General features: G+C 38.0%; 1 protein-coding gene across 1 annotated transcript in view; it reads left to right on the top strand.

Annotated features, from left to right (window-relative positions):
• Positions 1 to 13,648, top strand: part of LOC140733478 (transcription factor E2F6-like) — a 32,012-nt gene extending 18,364 nt beyond the window's left edge. Inside the window, exons 6-7 of the mRNA XM_073056873.1 lie at positions 9,588 to 9,638; positions 13,407 to 13,648. Coding sequence (XP_072912974.1) covers positions 9,588 to 9,595 — 8 coding nt within the window. The 3' untranslated portion in view covers positions 9,596 to 9,638; positions 13,407 to 13,648. The remainder of the gene's footprint in view (positions 1 to 9,587; positions 9,639 to 13,406) is intronic.
• The last annotated feature ends 4,931 nt before the right edge of the window (positions 13,649 to 18,579 follow it).

An 18,579-nucleotide genomic window follows, 5' to 3' on the forward strand; every position in this document is an offset into this window, starting at 1 on the left:
CTGTCTCAGCTTCATCCCACTAAATACTGTACTTCCTTTTTAAAAAAACCCATTACAGATCAACCAGTAGATGGCGATGTGCTCATACTGAAGGAAACACTGAAGCTTTTCAGATGACAATCGGATGTTTTTCACGAATTGACTTGTTTTTTGACTCATCTAGATTCTGTTACTTCAGGTGGCAAACTTCTACAAAGTTAAAATTAACATCTTTATAATCTTATATTGCCAGTGTGATCATTGCTTTGATATCCTCATACAAAGCAAAGAACTTCATGTTTGCAAGTCACTTCCCAATGTATTGAAAGAAGATGTTGTGAGACTACTACTGGCTGTTGATACAGTAGCAGCATTTTTATAGGTGCTCCTACTCTTTCTAATTTACTGTTTCCAATTTTTTTGAAAACTTACTTTTGAACGCAATATTGCTTTTATTACGAGTCGTGCTAAAGTTACTAAAAAAGAGGACCCTCCAGTAACTTTGGAAGCTATTATGGAGACACTTCGGAAGCATAAAAATGAACTTTGAGGAGTTCCAGCAACTCAGCACCGAATTTAAATGAATGGATGTAAAATTGGATTCTATTCAAAAAACTTTAAGTGAACACAATAAACAGATCAGAGAATGAAGACACTTTGACAACAAGTGGACAAAGTACAACAAGCTGGAGGAACTCAGCAGGTCAGGAGGCATCCGTGGAAACGAGCAGTCAATGTTTCGGGCCGAGACCCTTTGTCAGGACTGAAGAGGGAGGGGACAGGGGCCCCATAGAGAAGGTGGGGGGAGGGTGGGAAGGAGAAGGCTGGTAGGTGTCGGGTGGAAAACCAATCAGAGGAAAGATCAAGGATGGGGGAGGGGATAGGCAGGAAAGGTGAAGAAGGAATGTAAGGGGAAAGCACTGTGTAGTAGATGAAGGCAGAATCATGAGAGAGGTGATAGGCAGCTGGAAGAGGAGGCAGAGTAAAACTGGGATGTGGGAAGGGAGAGGGTCGGAATTACTGTAAGTTGGAGAATTCAATGTTCATGCCAAGGGACTGGAGCCTATCTAGACGGTATATGAGGTATTGCTCCTCCAACCTGAGTTTGGCCTCATCATGGCAGTAGAGGAGGCCATGTATGGACATATCAGAATGGGAATGTGAAGCAGAGTTGAAGTGGGTGGCAACCGGGAGATCCTGTCTTGTGGTGGACGGAGCGGAGGTGCTCGACAAAGTGGTCCCCCAATCTGCGTCGGGTCTTGCCAGTGTAGAGGAGGCTGCACCAGGAGCACCGGATGCAATAGATGAACCCAACAGACTCACAAGTGAAGTGTTGCCTCACCTGGTAAGACTGTTTGGGGCTCTGAATGGTGGTAAGAGAGGAGGTGTAGGGACAGGTGTAGCACTTACGCTTGCAGGGATAAGTACCAGGTGGGAGATCTGTTTGGAGCTCAGCCAGTAGTTTGTTTTTGGAAGGATTTGGGATTTAGCTGTCGACTGTTCTTTGGTCGACCTTCTCTCGTTGGGCGGGGGGTGGGTGGTTTTTTTGCTATCAGCTGTTTGGTTCTCTTTGCTTCATTTGTTACTTGGTTACTTTATCTTAAAGTTAATTATTTGGATTTAATATACCTGCGGTTTTTATTCTAACCTCTCTTTTAAGTAATATTTTAAATGGATCATGCGATTAATTTACTTAGTTTTAATGTGAAAGGATTAAATCATCCTGTGAAATGTAACAAGATATTTAATTATATTAAGAAATTGAATGTCTCAATTATTTTTTTTACAAGAAACACATGTTCATAAATGTGATCATTTACGTCTTTTCAGCCATATTTCAGGTATATCTTTCCATTCCTCCTTTCAGGCTAAGGCAAGAGGAGTTTCAATTCTTATAGACAATTCAGTTTTGTTCATTCAACATAATGTAGTGTCTGATACCAATGGGCATTTTGTTATAGTGTCAGGAAAATTAGATAATAAATTAATGGTTTTTGCTAATTTGTATGTCCTGAATATAGATGATCCAGGCTTTTTTGAACGTTTTTTTTTGCTTTTACCAAACTTAAGTTTATATTATTTGGTTTTAGGAGGAGATTTCTACTGCTGTTTAGAACCTGTCTTAAATCGTTCTTCATCTAAACGATTGACTTGTAGTAGATCTGCCTCCTTTATCCAATCTTTTCTAATGAAATGTGATAGTGTTGATATTTGGCAATTTTTGCATCCAATGGATAAAGAGTACTCATTTTTTTCTCAGGTTCATCATTCCTATTCCAGGATTGATTGTTTTTTATTGATAGCCAATTGATTCCATTGGTTCGATCCTGTGAATATCAAGAAATTGCTGTTTCAGATCATGCTCCTATGTTTTTATCTATAAATCTTCCAGGTGTCTCCCAAATAAACAGATTCTGGCATTTTAATCCAAATTTTTTATCTGATAAAGATTTAAAAAATTTTTTGGAGAGATAAATTATTCTTGTTTTTTGAAGAGAATACGCTAGAAGAGACTTCTAGTCTTATTATATGGGATGCTTTTAAGGCTTATATTAGAGGTCAAATTATTTCCTTTACCACAAGTGTTAAGGAAAAAAGCTAATAAGGAGAGAATTGAATTAGCCAATCAGTTGAAACAATTAGACCAAAAATATGCTTTGGCTCCAGATCCTGTTTTATATAGAAGACGTGTTCAAATTAAAACTAAACATGATCTGCTTCTAACTTATCCAATTGAAATGCAACTTTTAAAAGATAAAAGTCAGTTTTTGATCATGGAAAAAAAATCGGGTAAACTATTAAAGACCTTTATAGTTAAACGTCACATTTAAAAAATATGTAAAGCTAATGGTGATAAAACATCTGATCATTTAGAAATAAACAATGCTTTTAGAGAATTTAACTCTAAACTTTATAGTTCTGATCCTCCTAAAGATAACTCTAATGAATAATTTTTTAGATCGATTAAACATTCCTACACTTTCTGATGATACTCGAAAATTGTTGGATCAACCATTTTTATGAGGAAATTGCCGAGATTGTCCACTCTTTGCACTTGGGGAAGTCTCCGGGTCCTGATGGATTTTCTTGAGAGTTTTATAAGGCTTTTTTCTCTTTGCTGATACCTCCTTTATATTCAGTCCTTTCCGACTCTTTTAAATTAGGTAAGTTGCCACAATCTTTTTATGAAACCTCTATTTTGCTTATTCTTAAACAGAATAAGGACCCAATTGAATCCTCTTCTTATAGACCTTTTTCCTCACTTACCATTGATACTAAAATTTTATCTAAACTTTTGCTGGGCAGTCAATATACAGAATCTTACATTTTGGTTATATTATATTAATTGAGAGGACTGTCTGGTCTGGGTTTCTTTAGAAACTAACCCTGTTAATAAATTTTCTATCATTTCTATTCTTGGATCCTCAATTCCTTTATCTTTAAGTAACTTAACTGATAATTTTGTAGTTAAACACACTCTGAGTATTTGGGTACAATTTAGAAAATATTTTAGTTTATTGAGTTTTTCACTTTCCAGTCCCATTTTTTCTAACTTTTTTTTAAGCCTTCTATGTCTGATGTAGTTTTTAAAGAGTGGAATAGATTGGGTATTAAACGTTTTCATGATTTGTTTGTTGGAGATAGTCTGTCTTCATCTGAACAACTGTCACTTAAGTATAGTCTACCAAGAACTCACTTTTTCGATATTTACAAATTAGAGACTTTTTGCGTTCTCAAGTACATACATTTCCTAAAAGTCCAGATAAAAATTTACTTGATAAAATTTTTAATTTGAAACCCTTCTATAATGCATCTATATTTATGGTATGTTGTTGGGAATGAGAAATGTTCCTTTAGATAAAATTAAAAATCTTTAGGAACAAGATTTACAGATTTCACTTTCTGAGGATACTTGGGAATGAAATTTCTAAATTGGTTAATACCTCATCGTTATGTGCCCGTCATTTCCCTCTACACTTTAAAGTGGTTCATGGAGCCCAGATGTCTAAAGATAAGCTGTCTTGTTTTTATTCTGATAGATGTAATAATGGAGCAGCTTCATATGTTTTGGACCTGTCCGAGTCTTGAAAAATATTGGAAGGAAGTATTTCAAACTTTTTCGGTGCTTTTTAAAGTAAATTTTAAACCTAATCCTTAGGCTGCCTTATTTGGTATTGTTGGAGGAAATTATATTATTTTGGAGACACACGATTTGCATACTTTGGCCTTTATTTCTCTTATATCCAGGAGAGCATTGTTGCTTAAGTGGAAGGATGCCACTCCATCTACTCATACTCATTTGTTACATGATGTTATGTTTTGCTTAAATTTAGAGAAGATTCACTGTTCAATTTCTGAACCTAGACAAGATTTTTTAACATTGTGGGGACCTTTTTTGAATTACTTTCAAAATCGTTTGTTTGCTATTAAGCACAGATGTTGGCTAATACTATGTTTTACTATATGTTAAGGATATTTTCCTTTTTTTTAACCAAACAGCTGTTTTTTTCTGGCAGTGGGTTTAGATTTTTTGTATAATAAAATTATTTATTTTCAATTTTATGTTTAAATTTAATCTATATGAATATGGGGTAATTACACTTCATTTGTGATTTCAATATATTGTAATCGATATCTTTCTTAATGTACTCTGTATTCTTTTATGTAAGAAATTAATCAAAAATATTGCAAAAGAAAGAAAAAATATGTTGTAATGTCAGGGCAAATCAGAGATGCCAAAATCATGACCATCTTCAAGCAGGGAAACAAATCGTGTTACATAGGTAGGGATGAGGCTCTGATGTCTGCACTATCTATTTATTTTATTATTTATAGTCATTTTATGTCTTTGTACTGTACTGTTCTAAACAACAGCAGATTCCAGGTCACTTACGCTTTATTATATACATCTGTACACCTGCTCATTAATATAAATATTCAGTCAGCCAATCATGTGGTAGCAACTTAATGCATAAAGGTACACAGACATGATCAAAAGTTGCAGTTGTTGTTTACAACAAACACCAGAAAAGCGAAGAAATGTGATCTAAGTGACCTTGACCATGGAATGATTGTTGGTGCCAGACAGGGTGGTTTAAGCATCTCAGAATCTACTGATCTCCCGGAATTTTCAAACACAACAGTCTCGAGAGTTTACAGAGATTGGTGAGTGAAACAGAAAAAACATCCAGTGAGTGATAGTTCTGCTGGTGAAAATGCCTTGTTCATGAGAGAGGTCAGAAGAGAATAGCAGTTCTAGTTCAATCAGACAAGAAGACGACAGTAAATCCAATAGCCATGCTTTATAACTGTGGTGTGCAGAAGAGCATCTCTGAATGCACAAGATGTCGAAGCTTAAAGTGGATGGGCTTTGTTGCAGAAGACCACATCGGGTTTTACTCCTGTACCCAATAAATTGGCCACTGATAATTCATAGATAATAATTTTGATTCTGATTAATGGTTCCTCACTGCAGCCTGTGATTATAGTCAATAGCTCATTTATCTAAGCACAGATTGGCCTCAGAAAATCCTTTACTATCACTCCATAACTATCCCAGTCCTACTGCACCTCATCTCTGATTTTTTCCCTTCTCCAGTGTGTAACCTATGGGCCAAATGAGTAACTGTTCAAATGTATTCACCTCTACTCCAGAACCATGATCACACCAACCTCAATTATTGAGTTCCTGTATATAGACAACATTATGAGTATTCAATGAGAGAAAGGGCTTTGGAAGCAACATCAGAAAACAAAGATCTACTATTTAAGTATTCCAAAGTCAGAGATATTCAAATAATTACAGTCCTTCAAACCGATGTTGAAGCTTTTTTGGCCTTTAGCAGATGGATTTTCCTCACTGTTCTGTGAAGGTCTTATCACAGCCCAGCCCAGCCCAGCCCATGCTTTTGGAGTGCAGAGAATGCAGACTACGTGAGTATGGGCACAGGAAGTCCAAGAGCAGCAATCCCATTTAGGGATACCAGACCAGAAAAAATCTGGTAATCTAACTGATTATTCATTTCCGTGCTGTTTATGTGACCCAGCTGAAAGCTGTTGTTACAGAATACCATATTCTATGCCTGTTGCTCTATGTTCTGATGGTTCTAGATATCATTGTGACAGGAAACGTACAAAACATCCTGAAGAGTTTTCATATCTTTCTATATTTGCAGCTCTTCACAATCTGATCGAGGTGTAATCCACCAATGTGAAAATTGTGCATTGAATGGATAATGAAATTCAAAAAGGACAAAAATATTCTGCAAGAAATATAAATAGAAATGAGCTGTCTGAACTTGGGAGATTAGCTTGCCAAGCCCATTAAGCCATATATAGTCCTTAGCTATAGTCTGTATACCTCTGGAGCACTGAGAATTTTTTTAAACACCGAGATGGTTCAATTTTTATTTACTAATAATAAATCCAAGATTAATTGTCTTTATTCATTTCTTATCTTAAAGTACAAAAGGATGTGTCTTAAGAAAGATGATCTGCAGCAAATTATAAAATGAATTAGATTATGACAAGCTGTTGGTTCATACTATCTAAGTGCCTCCAGTGAGAAAGTACATTGATTGCCAAACTGAGAGGCAAAGTATAAGACTGCCAGAATTTTGAATTCACGATATTCAGTCATTGAGATAATCTCTGCTAAAGAAAGTAAGCACTGTACTAATGACCTCCTCCACATAGTTGAATATTCCTTGACCGATGTGTTAGTGACTGAAAAGGCCTTGCCAATGTTTTTAGCTGTAACATTACCTCACAGCTCTAGAAGTCAATCGCACAGTTGATGAAGGCCAACACACCATACTCCTTCTTAACAACACTGTTGACCTGCACAGCAGCATTGTGTGTCATCTGGAAACAGACCCCAAGATCTCTCTGACCCTCCGCACTGCCGAGAGTCTTACTATTAATACTATATTCTGTCTTCAAATTCGAACTACCAAATGAACCACTTCACACTTATCTGGGTTGAATGCCACCTGCCACTTCTCAGCCCAGTTCTGCATCCTATCGATGTCCTGCTGTAATCTCTGATAACCCTCCAGACTATCCACAACACCTCCAATTTTTGTGTCCTTGAGTTCTGTTCAATGATCAGTTTAGAGTTGTGGTGAGTGAAGTTATCCACCTGCTCCACGAGCCTGATGGTAATAACCATTCCTGAACCTGGTGGTGTGGGGCCTAAGGCTCTTGTGCCTCCTTCCGATGGTGGTAGCAAGAATAGAGCATGGCTTGGATGGTGGGGGTCCTTGATGATGGATGTAGCTCTTCGTAGATGTGCTAAGTGGTGAGGAGAGCTGTTCCTATGATGGACTGGGCTTCATCCACCACTATGTGTAGGCTCTTCCGTTCTTGGGCATTGGTGTTTCCATACAAGGCCTTTATGTAACCAGTCAGGATACAGTCAAATATACATTATAGAAGTTTGTCAAAGGCACACTCTCCAGATCCAGCCACCATCATTGTAAACCTCCTCTGAACTCTCTCTATAGTGTCCACATCCTTCCTGCAGTGAGGTGACCAGAACTGAACACAGTACTCTAAGTAGGGTCTAACTAAGGTCTTATGTAACTATAACTTTACTTCACAGCTCTTGAGCTCAGTCCCATGGTTGATGAAGGCCATCACACTATACATCTTCTTAACAACATTGTTAACCCCTGCAGCAACTTTGAGTGTCCTATGGACACGGACCCCAAGATCTCTCTTCAAATTTGACCTACCAAAGTAAACCACTTCACGCTTACCTAGGCTGAACTTCATCTGCCACTTCTCAGCCCAGTTCTGCATCCTATCGATGTCACTCTACTTCCTTTCATGAACAAGGGAACAATATTTACAACCCTCCAATCCTCTGGTACTTCTCCTGATGCAAAGATCATTGCCAGAGGCTTAGCAAACACCTTCCTAGCTTCCTGCAGTAGCCTGGGGTATATCTCTTCCGGTCCTGGTGAGATGCTGAAAAAATCATTGGAGTCTCTTTTCCACCCATTAGAGATATTTGTTAGGGGTGCTGCATGTGCAGGGCCCTTAGCATTGTCAGCGACCCATTCCATTTGTCCAACAATCTCATTGATACCCCATCATCAGGCAGGAGGTACCATAGCATTAGGACTAGAACTGGTAAGGTGGGAAACAGCTTATTCCTCAGGTTGTCAGATTACTGAACTCTCTGCCACCACAAATGTCTCATGATGTTTGAAGCGACTGTAAGGTTATGCTGTTTACTTTTTAACTTATATCGCATATGAAACTTATTAGTTGTGAACTTATTTAAGGCAATATTACTTGGGTCTTATATGTGTGAGTTATGTGTACTATGTTGTGTACCTTGGTCTGGAGGAATATTGTCTCATTTGGTGATATAAATATATTTGGTTGAATGAAAATGAACTTGAAACTTGGGGAGCTAGTGATCAAAATATGATAGAATTCACACTGCATTTTGAGAGAGAGAAGCTAAAATCAAATGTATCACTATTATAGTGGGGTAAAGGGAATTACGGAGGCATGAGAGAGCAGCTAGCCAAAGTTGATTGGAAGGGAACACTAGCAGGGATGATGGCAGAGCAACAATGGCTGGTGTTTTGGGGAGTAATTCAGAAAATACGAGATTGGTTCACCCCTAAGAAAAATAACATTCTAAAGGCAGGATGATACAACTATGGCTGATGAGGGAAGTCAAAAACAGCCCAAAAACCAAAGAGAAGGCATAAAATTTAGCAAAAATGAGTGGGAAGTCAGAGAATTGGAAAACTTTTAAAAACCAACAGAAGGCAACTAAAAGTGCCATAAGGAGAGAAAAGATAAAATATGAAGGTAAGTTAGCCAATATTTAAAAGAGGATAGCAAGACATTTTTCAATATATAAAGAGTAAAAGAGAAGCAAGTGTGAATATTTGATCACTGGAAAATGATACCTGAAAGATAGTAATAGAGGACAAAGAAATAGTGGACGACCTCAATAAGTATTTTGCATCGGTCTTCACTGTGGAAGACACTAGAAATCTGCCAGAAATTGGGCGAAAGTGTAGGGGGCAGAGTAATTGCTATTACTATGAAGAAGATGCTTGGGAAGCTAAAAGATCTGAAGGTAGAGAAATCATCTGGAACAGATGGACTACACCCCAGTGTTCTGAAAGAAGTAGCTAAAGAGATTGTGGAAGTATTAGTAATAATCTTACAGAAATAACTAGATTCTGGAATGGTTCGAGGACTAGAAAATTGCAAATGTCACTCCACTGTTTAAGAAGGGAGGGAGGCAGAAGAAAGGAAATTACAGGCCAGTTAGCCTGACTTCACTGAATGTCAAGATATTAGAGTCCATTATTAAGGATAATGTTTCTGGATGTTTCGAGTTACCCTCAAAATGGTCCATCTGCTTCTATTCTCTGGATTTTGCCCATGATACCTATCAGAATCAGGTTTATTATTACTGGCATGTGACTAATGACACCACTAGCTCCAGCAGCTGATATATGTTTATCGTCCAGACATGTATGTTCTGTAGATTTACTTTCTTTTATATCTCCTACCAGTTATTATATTACAATTCCTGATCAGGTCTCACTTCCTTCCCTCCCTTGTCTATTTAGATTCATGATTCATGCATTACTGAAAAGTGGCAAGGACTGTAACCAGCACTGGTAAGACAAATATTTGATGCCCACTTCTATGTACTCCTAAGATATTAATGATGATTCACAAACTATTTTTAAAATATGGTGTATAATGTCCCAACTATATTCGAGGCTGAATTTTTTCCCTCAATTACCTCAGAATTACTGAAGTTAAGTGACTACCAACTATATGTTGATTCGGACATGAATGCTTCTGCTTCTGCTTGGTACTGCACAAGCACTGCGGACGGCTGTTATAATGTGCAGTCGGTGTGAACGGCGAGAGAGTTAAATTGTAAAGTGAGCTTTTTTGACTAGATCCCCTAAACTGATTTGATTGAGTCTATCATTAAAAATATTAATGTCAGAAATACTGCGCAGGTATGGCGGCAGAAGATTCCACTCTCTTGTTGATCTTAGGTAGAGTGAATACTGGTAGCAAATTTTGTTGACTGAAGGGGTTTCCAGTATGTATGGTTCAGTTTGCTATAAAGTTGAACTGACCCTGTGACGAATTTGGATGTTTGATGGAATGATGTTGTGAACTTCTTTGAAAATGGAGATGAACCGTAGTTTAGTACGTCGGTTTTTAGGTGGTTCCCATTGAAGATTAGAGAGCATGTTGGTGACACTGGATTTCCTGCTGTAATCGTTTAGCACAAAGCGAGCAGCACGGCGTTGGAGTTTTTCGATGGACTTCTTATTGTTAGCTTGATGGGGATCCCATATGGCCGCGCAATACTCAAGCTTTGGACAGACAAGTGTCTTGTATGCCATGACCTTGACGGATTTACTACATGAGTGGAGGTTTCTTCGCAGGATACCCAGCAATTTGTTTGCTTCGGCTGTAATCTGATTGATGTGGCATGCCCAGTTAAGATCCTTGCTAATTTCAACACTGAGATATGGGTGGTGGGTGATTGGTTCAAGAATCTTTCCTTTCATGTTATATGTCGTGTTGACTAGTTTAACTTTGTGACTGACATGCATAGCATAACATTTAGATGAGTTGAAGGACATTTGCCATTGAGACTCCCATTGACATAATGAATCAATATCATTTTGCAGCAGCTTGGTCATTTTTTTATCTCACAGTAGATTATGCTATGAGATATTGCTTTGGTAAACAATAACCTCGATAAATCCTCCTCAACTGTATCAAGCTCTCAAGAATCTGCTTCTAAAGCACTTAACCTCTTTCTAATGGATTTATTTTTAACTGATGTGTACAGGGTGCATAAGCCATCTGCTAAAGACTATACCTTCTTCTCTACAAGACATAAAACTTCCTCTCGGTTAGATTACATTCTTATATCCTCTGGTTTGCTGCCTCTGGTATACTCAATAGAATTTTTGCCCAGATCTATCTGATCACAACCCAGTTATATCTACTTTTAATTGTGGCAAAATCAAAAATAAGGCTACTAGATGGAGGTTTAACTCCACCCTTCTAAAAAATGACAAATTTCTAACACAACTGTAAACAAAACTGATGGTTCCCTACGCCTTAGGGTAATGTGCACCTCCCCAAAAAGTTACTCACGCTTCGCGGCGACGCAGATCGCAACAACTGTGGTTGGTCTGCTTGGTAGCATCACATTTCCTCCTACGCATTTCCAGTTGTTTCTTCTCTGCCATGTCTGTACACTGATGCAAAATAGATTAACCAAATCGTCAAATCTACCTGTTGACATGTGAAAATGTTTGAAATGCATTTCCTCGTCCATGTCTCTCACAAAGAAACTCAACACAGTGGCATAGAAACCCCACCACCAACTAGCATTTTGGCGCACACCAACGCATGCTCGCTACGGCGTAGAGCCTATGCAGAAGTGAAAATCAGAGTTATGGCGTAGCCTGTATGCACAAGTATAAATCAGCCTTTACACATACTGAATGCAACACATAAAATCCCGCCTACTATTTCTAGATGCTGAAAAAGCGTTTGATTGCCTTGAATGGCCACATCTTTGGAGAGTTCTAAAAGAATTTAAGTTCAGCGATAAATTTATTAATATGATTCAAACACTGTATGCTAATCCCTCAGCCCGGGTATGTGTGGGAGGAGGTTTCTCAGAGTTATTTGATATAAGACGGGGCACACGACAAGTGGACCCTCTGACTCCTTTAATTTTTACTATATCTATTGAACCATTTGCACATTTAATTAGAAACTCTCCTCAGATCTCCCCTATTACAATAGGTACAACATCACATTCGATATCACTTTACGTGGACAACACATTAGTTTATATGGCAAATGTTCAATAAACTCTCCCCTATATTTTAAAAACACTGGAGCAATTTGGATTTCTTTCAGGATACAAAGTTAATCTGTCAAAATTAGCACTGATGCTGATTAATACAGATAAAAGTAAGATGTCTTTCCCTCCCCAGATTAATGTTACAAATGAGCTACTCTACTTGGGTTTGTGGCTAAAACAAATTACTCTTTAATTTAAAAAAAATAGAAGAAGATATTAATAGATGGAGACACCTACAAGCATCAGTCCCAGCCCGTATATCGGTCATTAAAATGAACATCTTACCCTGCATTAATTTTATCAGCTCAATGATCCCACTTGCGCCTCTAGCAGGATATTGGCAAAAACTGGACTCCTTACTATGATACACAAACACGAAGAAATCTGCAGATGCTGGAAATTCAATTGACGTTTTGTGCTGAGACCCTTCGTCCTGACGAAGGCCTGAAACATCGACTGTACTTCTTCCTATAGATGCTGCCTCGCCTGCTGTGTTTCACCAGCATTTTGTGTGTGTTGCTCCTTAGTACAATGCTATGTTTGGAATGGTAAATGACCCAATATAAAGTGGTCAACTCTACAATTCAAAAAGTCGGATGGGGGATTGGCATGTCCAAATTTTAAACTGCATCACTGGGCATGTGTATTAAAAAGTCTTAGCTATTGGATAGAGGAGGATAAAGTTTCATCATGGAAAATTATAGAACCAGAACTAATAGCACCAATAAGGTTGATTCTCCTTATAGGTATGTCTACCAAAAAACGTGATTTGTATTACCATCCAATTTTAACCCATATGCTACAAGTGTTTAGAGCAGCAGAAAAAATCCTAAAATTTAAAAGCGTATGGTGCAAATCATCTCCATTTTGGAACAATAATCATTTTCTATCTGGGGAAAAACCATTCACTAACAAAACTTGGGAGGATAAAGGTATTACTACTCTTCAAGATATTAATCCTTAGCTTTCAAGAACTGGTATCTCAAAATATTAATAAACACTCTCTTTTCTTCTACTTTAGAGTAAGATCAGCTTGTAAAGCCTACGGGGTTCCCTGGGGGTCAGATTTAAAGGACCATCTTGTTTTAAGTTGGATACAGAGTGCTCTGAGACAGATAGTGTCATATATCTATGATAAATTAAACTCCCAGAAATATATGCCCACATCAGGAATGAAAGCCTGGGATAAGGACATATCTGAATTGAGACAAGACTTAAACTGGGATGTGATTTGGGATAATGCTGCCGGTGCTTCGAAAAACCCAAATCATCGGTATATACGCTTGAAATTTTGTCACAGAGCATATCTAACACCGAGAATTAGACATCAAATAGTACTGGTTCCTGACCCATATTGCTCATTTTGTCCCCACGGAACCGTTGGCTCTTCTATACATGTTGTATGGGAATGTTCAGGTGTTTTTGGTTTGTGGGGGAAGATTATCAGTACTCTTACAGATCTAACGGGGGTACAATTACCAATGGACCCCGCTGTACATCTTCTAAATGATGACTCCCACCTTTCCCTTAGGGAAAAAACATGCAAAATCTGGCTGGCAGGCCTGACTGCAGCTAAGAAGATTGTAGTCCAGCATTGGAAACCTCCTCATGATAGTTCAAGTACTCACTGGCTTCGGAGCTTTTTGGACATTTCTTACCTGGAATTATCATCAACAAGAGTAAACGATGCGCGACCAAACACAATCTTAATGTAGACAAATTTGATATCTAACTTAAAAGATCTTCTGTTAAAATAGAAATGCTCTGTCTGTGTATGCACTACTATTCAGTTGGTTGGTGGAGGGGAGGGGGTGGCTGGGTTAAACAGTCAAAATATAATTGGCAACTGGTTGTATTGAATGTAATTTGTTGGTGTTGCAATAAAAAATCGTGATAAAAATTTGCACAAAATGTATTTCATTTTAATGCATTTAAGATGGCACAGCTTCACATTACAGAAAATCCCATTACAGACAGTTTTCTAGGAATGTACCCTCCTCATTACAGGAGGAGTCACCTGTATTTGAAAGGAAGGCATTCCAATAGGCAGGGAATGCCAGGACTCTGACCCCGTCACCATGGAGTAGTTCTAAACCAGGGACACATTTCGGATTGGAAAGGACTTTACATGTGGTTATGCTCCAATCTTCATATTTCTCTGGCTTTGGAAATGGCAGAGTTTGCAGGTTTGGCAAGTTGTGTTCTGCCTTGCATCCTGTCACAGACTTTGGCGGGGTGGGGAGTTAAAGTACTTAATCTCTTGCAATCAGATTCCCAGCCTTGGGACTAATCATGGATCACAGGACACCATAACAATAGAACATTTGAGATGGTAGCTGGAATTTTGATCAAGTGGACTGCTTTGACATAAGCTGACTGATCTCTTGATTTTATTCATTTATTTATTTGCAGAGTATATTCCAGCACAGTTCTGCCTTGTATCTTGATAAAGCCTTTGGGGGTTAAGAAGCTCAATCACCTACCACTTGCTACAGGATTCTCAGCCTCTGGCCTGATCACACATCTACAATATTTTTGCAGCTAATCCAATCAACAGTGGCTCCTAGAATTTCAGTTATTGGGTTAATACAACTGAAAGTCAGACTTCATTTTGGATGTACTCAAATTAATTCACTTCCCTCTCCATGAGAGATCACTATGGTATTCAAGGCTACACAGCTGGGTATAGTTGGGTGCATGAGGAGCACCCGGACATCTGCTGATCTCTAATGATCATTAGCCATTTCTCTTTCACATTATCTCCTTGCCTGCCTATCGCTTTCCCCCTTTTCTTTCTTCCATGGCCTTCTGTTTTCTATTAGATTCCCCTTCTCCAGCCCTGTATCTCTTAAACCAATCAACTTCCTAGCTCTTTACTTCACCCCTCTCCCTCCCGGTTCACCTATCATCGTGTGTTTCTCCCTCCCCTACCCCCCACCTTTTAAATCTACTTATCTTCTCTTTCTCCAGTCCTGCTAAGGATCTCAGCCCGAAACATTTTCCATACATGCTGCCTGGCCTGCTGAGTTCCTCCAGCATTTTTGTGTGTTGATTAAGAATCCTTGGATAACTTCACAAATCAGCCCACTTCAAAACTAGTCAAAACTAAATATTTGCACCCAGTTCTAAACTTATCACTCCTTTTAATTCTAGGATGGAGTGAACTTGACCAAAAAGTTTAATTTTTTTAAATGATTAATGACTCATGGATATATTAGAAGAGGACAAGGAGATCAGATACATCTCAATCAGATTTGGGGGTTTAGAAGATTAGTGTACCTACTTTGCACTGAATGGATAATTCAGTAAAACTGTTTCATCCATCCACTTCAAACAAACATCCTTAGGAGTTCTGCAATTCATTGACATGAACACTGAGGGCTTTGTTAACTGGGCATGTTGTATCCCTTTTAAACACAGATTTGGAAGATTGGGGCAAGAATAGATCAATGAAAATCACATCGATCCAAAGGAAAATTAAGGGAACACTATCAAAGGAAAGGTAAAGTGTCACTTTAGGGGAATTGATAATATAGGATTTACAATAGGGATGTCATGTTACAGCAGCTTAATTAGAATTTAATATAATCTTTAAAAAGAGGAACAACACAGATAAAGATTTTAGCAATGCTAATTATAATTCAAACAGTTCCAAACTTGGCAGAAATGGGTCTACAATTTGTCCACAGCTGCTCTCATTATACACTTCACACGAAGTATAAAGGAGCCTCTGATTTCTGGGAGTACAGGATCAGGAGTTTGCTACTGACCCTCATACACTCACTCAATTCTTGAAGGAAAATAAGGCTGATCCGCAACCTACTTGTATACTCCCCTGTTTTTCCTCATGAGTTAATACCTCCAATTTGTATTATTAATTACTATTTTAAAAAATTTCCTGACTTACTACATTCGGAGTAAAAAGAATTGCTTACTATCTTCAATCTGAGAATACTTGGCTCCTCTGATCTCAAACCCAAACCTTGTAATTGCTAGAAATTCTTACTCTGTATCTACTAAAATAGCCCTTAATATGTAGACTACCTTGATCCTAATAAGCTTTACCCTAAACTCTAGGGAATACAACCCTTATTTTTCAGTACCCATACTCAATGAGTGTCTGTAGAGTGAAAAAACACTAACATTTCACATTGATGAGTATTTCCAACATGTTCTGCATTTTTAAAAAAAGTGTAAATGAGTTTAATTTGCTTTGCAGTTCATTTTAATGATTTTGTAGCCTAAATTAGCATGATTGCATTAGTTTACTTACAGCAGCTTTAATACTGGTTTCAGCGGAAAAAGTATCACTCTTTCACTGATCATAGGGAAGTAACCTTGGCATGTGATTGAAAAGATTCTATTCTTTTTATCTCTTATTACTTAATACACATTAGCGTTTTTGAAAATCATTGATTTAATTACCAATGACACCGATAGTTTGTCATGCTTAACACTTTATATTCAGTAAGTACTTCATTGGTCAGGATTAGAATGAAAGGAAAAAAGACTTCCATTTACATTACATGATGGAAGAAGCTGGACTAGAAGAAAAACCTTTACCATTTCCCTTCACAATGTTAAAATTAAAAAATTGTAAATAGGCAGCTTCCTGAGCTCAATATTTTGATTGTATTATGGTACGGAAAGGTAACTGTCTTTTTAATTAATATAGATAAGGGCTGAAATGAGGAAATGTTACTTAAGTGGAAGGCTGAGGGGTGTAAACTGATAAATGCTGCAATTTTCAGCAACTTTTATTTATTTGAAGCCCATTTCAGAGGACTAACCTAGTGTACACAGCTCAATCAAATCAACTATATTTCATCAAAGCTTTACAAAAGCAGAATTTTACTAAAAATTAAAAACTTTAATAATAGCCATCTATTTGATCCAAGTTCAAATTTCTGCTATTTTCCCTTTGATTTAATTTTGGAATATTTAAAGGATTCTTTTTATGGATTGCTCTGCTAAAATCTATTCAAGATATCGCAAACTGCATTGCTTGCCGAACTACACAAACCCCTCCAGCTTGGAATTCAGGAGGAACAACACAACGAGGCTTCACATGTTTGCGAACATCTGGCATGAGCCACCACTCAGTCAGTTCAGCTGGTCCATGTCTGCTTATTATTCCCCATAACACAAGCAATTTATGCCAGACAAGAAAAAAATGCCAATGGTTGTTTAATTCCAAAGTAAGGCAAATGACAGGACAGGTACACTGAGGTTTAAACATCACAGTTTTATTTCTAGACTTCCCACCTTCATTCCTGAAAATGGTATCTTGCCACATTTGGAAAGAAGCATCGAGCGCATGAATTTCCAAGAGGAAATTTCAATGAGTTATTTGGGAATAGAGGCCATTGAACTCTCATACTCTTTCCTCTGCCCCCTTTCTTCTGAATTCCAGTGAGTACAGGCCCAGAGCCATCAAACGCTACTGATAGGATAAACTTCTCAATCTTCGAATCATTTTCATGATGCTCCTTTGAACCCTCTCCAATGTCAGCATATCCTTTCTTAGGAAACGACCCCAAAAATCTCCAAATCACACCCCACCAGCACTTTATAAAGCCTTAAGGTTACATCCACACTTTTATATTATAGTTACATAGAAACATAGAAAGCCTACAGCACAGTACAGGCCCTTCGGCCCACAAAGCTGTGCCGAACATGTCCTCAAGGGAATCCTGCATAAGGAATCCCAAATCTCTTTGCATCTCAGATTTATGAACTTTATCTCCGTTTAAAACCTAATCTACGTTTTTTTCTTCTGCCCAGCTGAGTTCCGCCAGCTCCCAACATCTCGAACGCACTGCCATTCACATTGACACCTTGATTGAAGAACAACTTCTTCTATTTCTAGCAGTTTAGACGTATCTAGGTGTATTACTGCCCCCCACAGAATGTACAATTACAGAATTTCAAGAAACTCAAATATAAGTTAGTCGCACGTGGAAACAGAAAGATAAACTTTTCAATCAGAAGGTGGTTCTCTTGGTGGCCAAACAAAGATTTAATAGAGAAACAAAATACATTTGAGTCAGACAGCCTCTTGAACAATATTCTTCTTCCAATTTTATATCGATTACAACTCATCAAAACATGCTGAACTGTCTCTGAACAGTCACATAATCCAGTTGAATGTTTTCCTATTATCGTTAAGCAATAGTTCAACCCACAATGCCTCAACTTAAGTCTTGTTAATTTCACCATCTCTCTATGATTTAAAGTCTGAGACCTTTTTAACTGGAGGGTGACTAGAAAAGAAATGCCTTCCCTTTAATTCATTTTTCCAACCCTCTTGCCATTTCTTCTCTATGCCTTTTTTTATCCTACTTCTCAATTCTGTTCTGCCTAGGGGTATTCCAATTCCCACTTGCCCGCTCTGTAAGGAAGACTTTGCAATGCCATCCACAATTTCATTTCCCTCCACCCCAGCATGCCCAGTTATCCATGTAAATCTAACTTCACAACCTATCTTCCCTACTCTAAACAAAACTAAGAGAATCTCGATAACTATGTCAGGACGAGCTTTTGACTTATTCCCTTTTATAGCCTCTGAGGCAGCAGCAGAATCCGAACAGATGATAACCCTGCATGGTCGAGAGTCTTCTATCCACCATAAGGCCCAGAGCATTGCTAATAATTCTGTTGCAAAGACAGAAACATAATCTGAAACCCGGTGACCAATCTCAACT

This window comes from Hemitrygon akajei, chromosome 9 (genome assembly GCF_048418815.1).
Source record: "Hemitrygon akajei chromosome 9, sHemAka1.3, whole genome shotgun sequence".
NCBI classification, from domain to species: Eukaryota; Metazoa; Chordata; class Chondrichthyes; order Myliobatiformes; family Dasyatidae; genus Hemitrygon; species Hemitrygon akajei.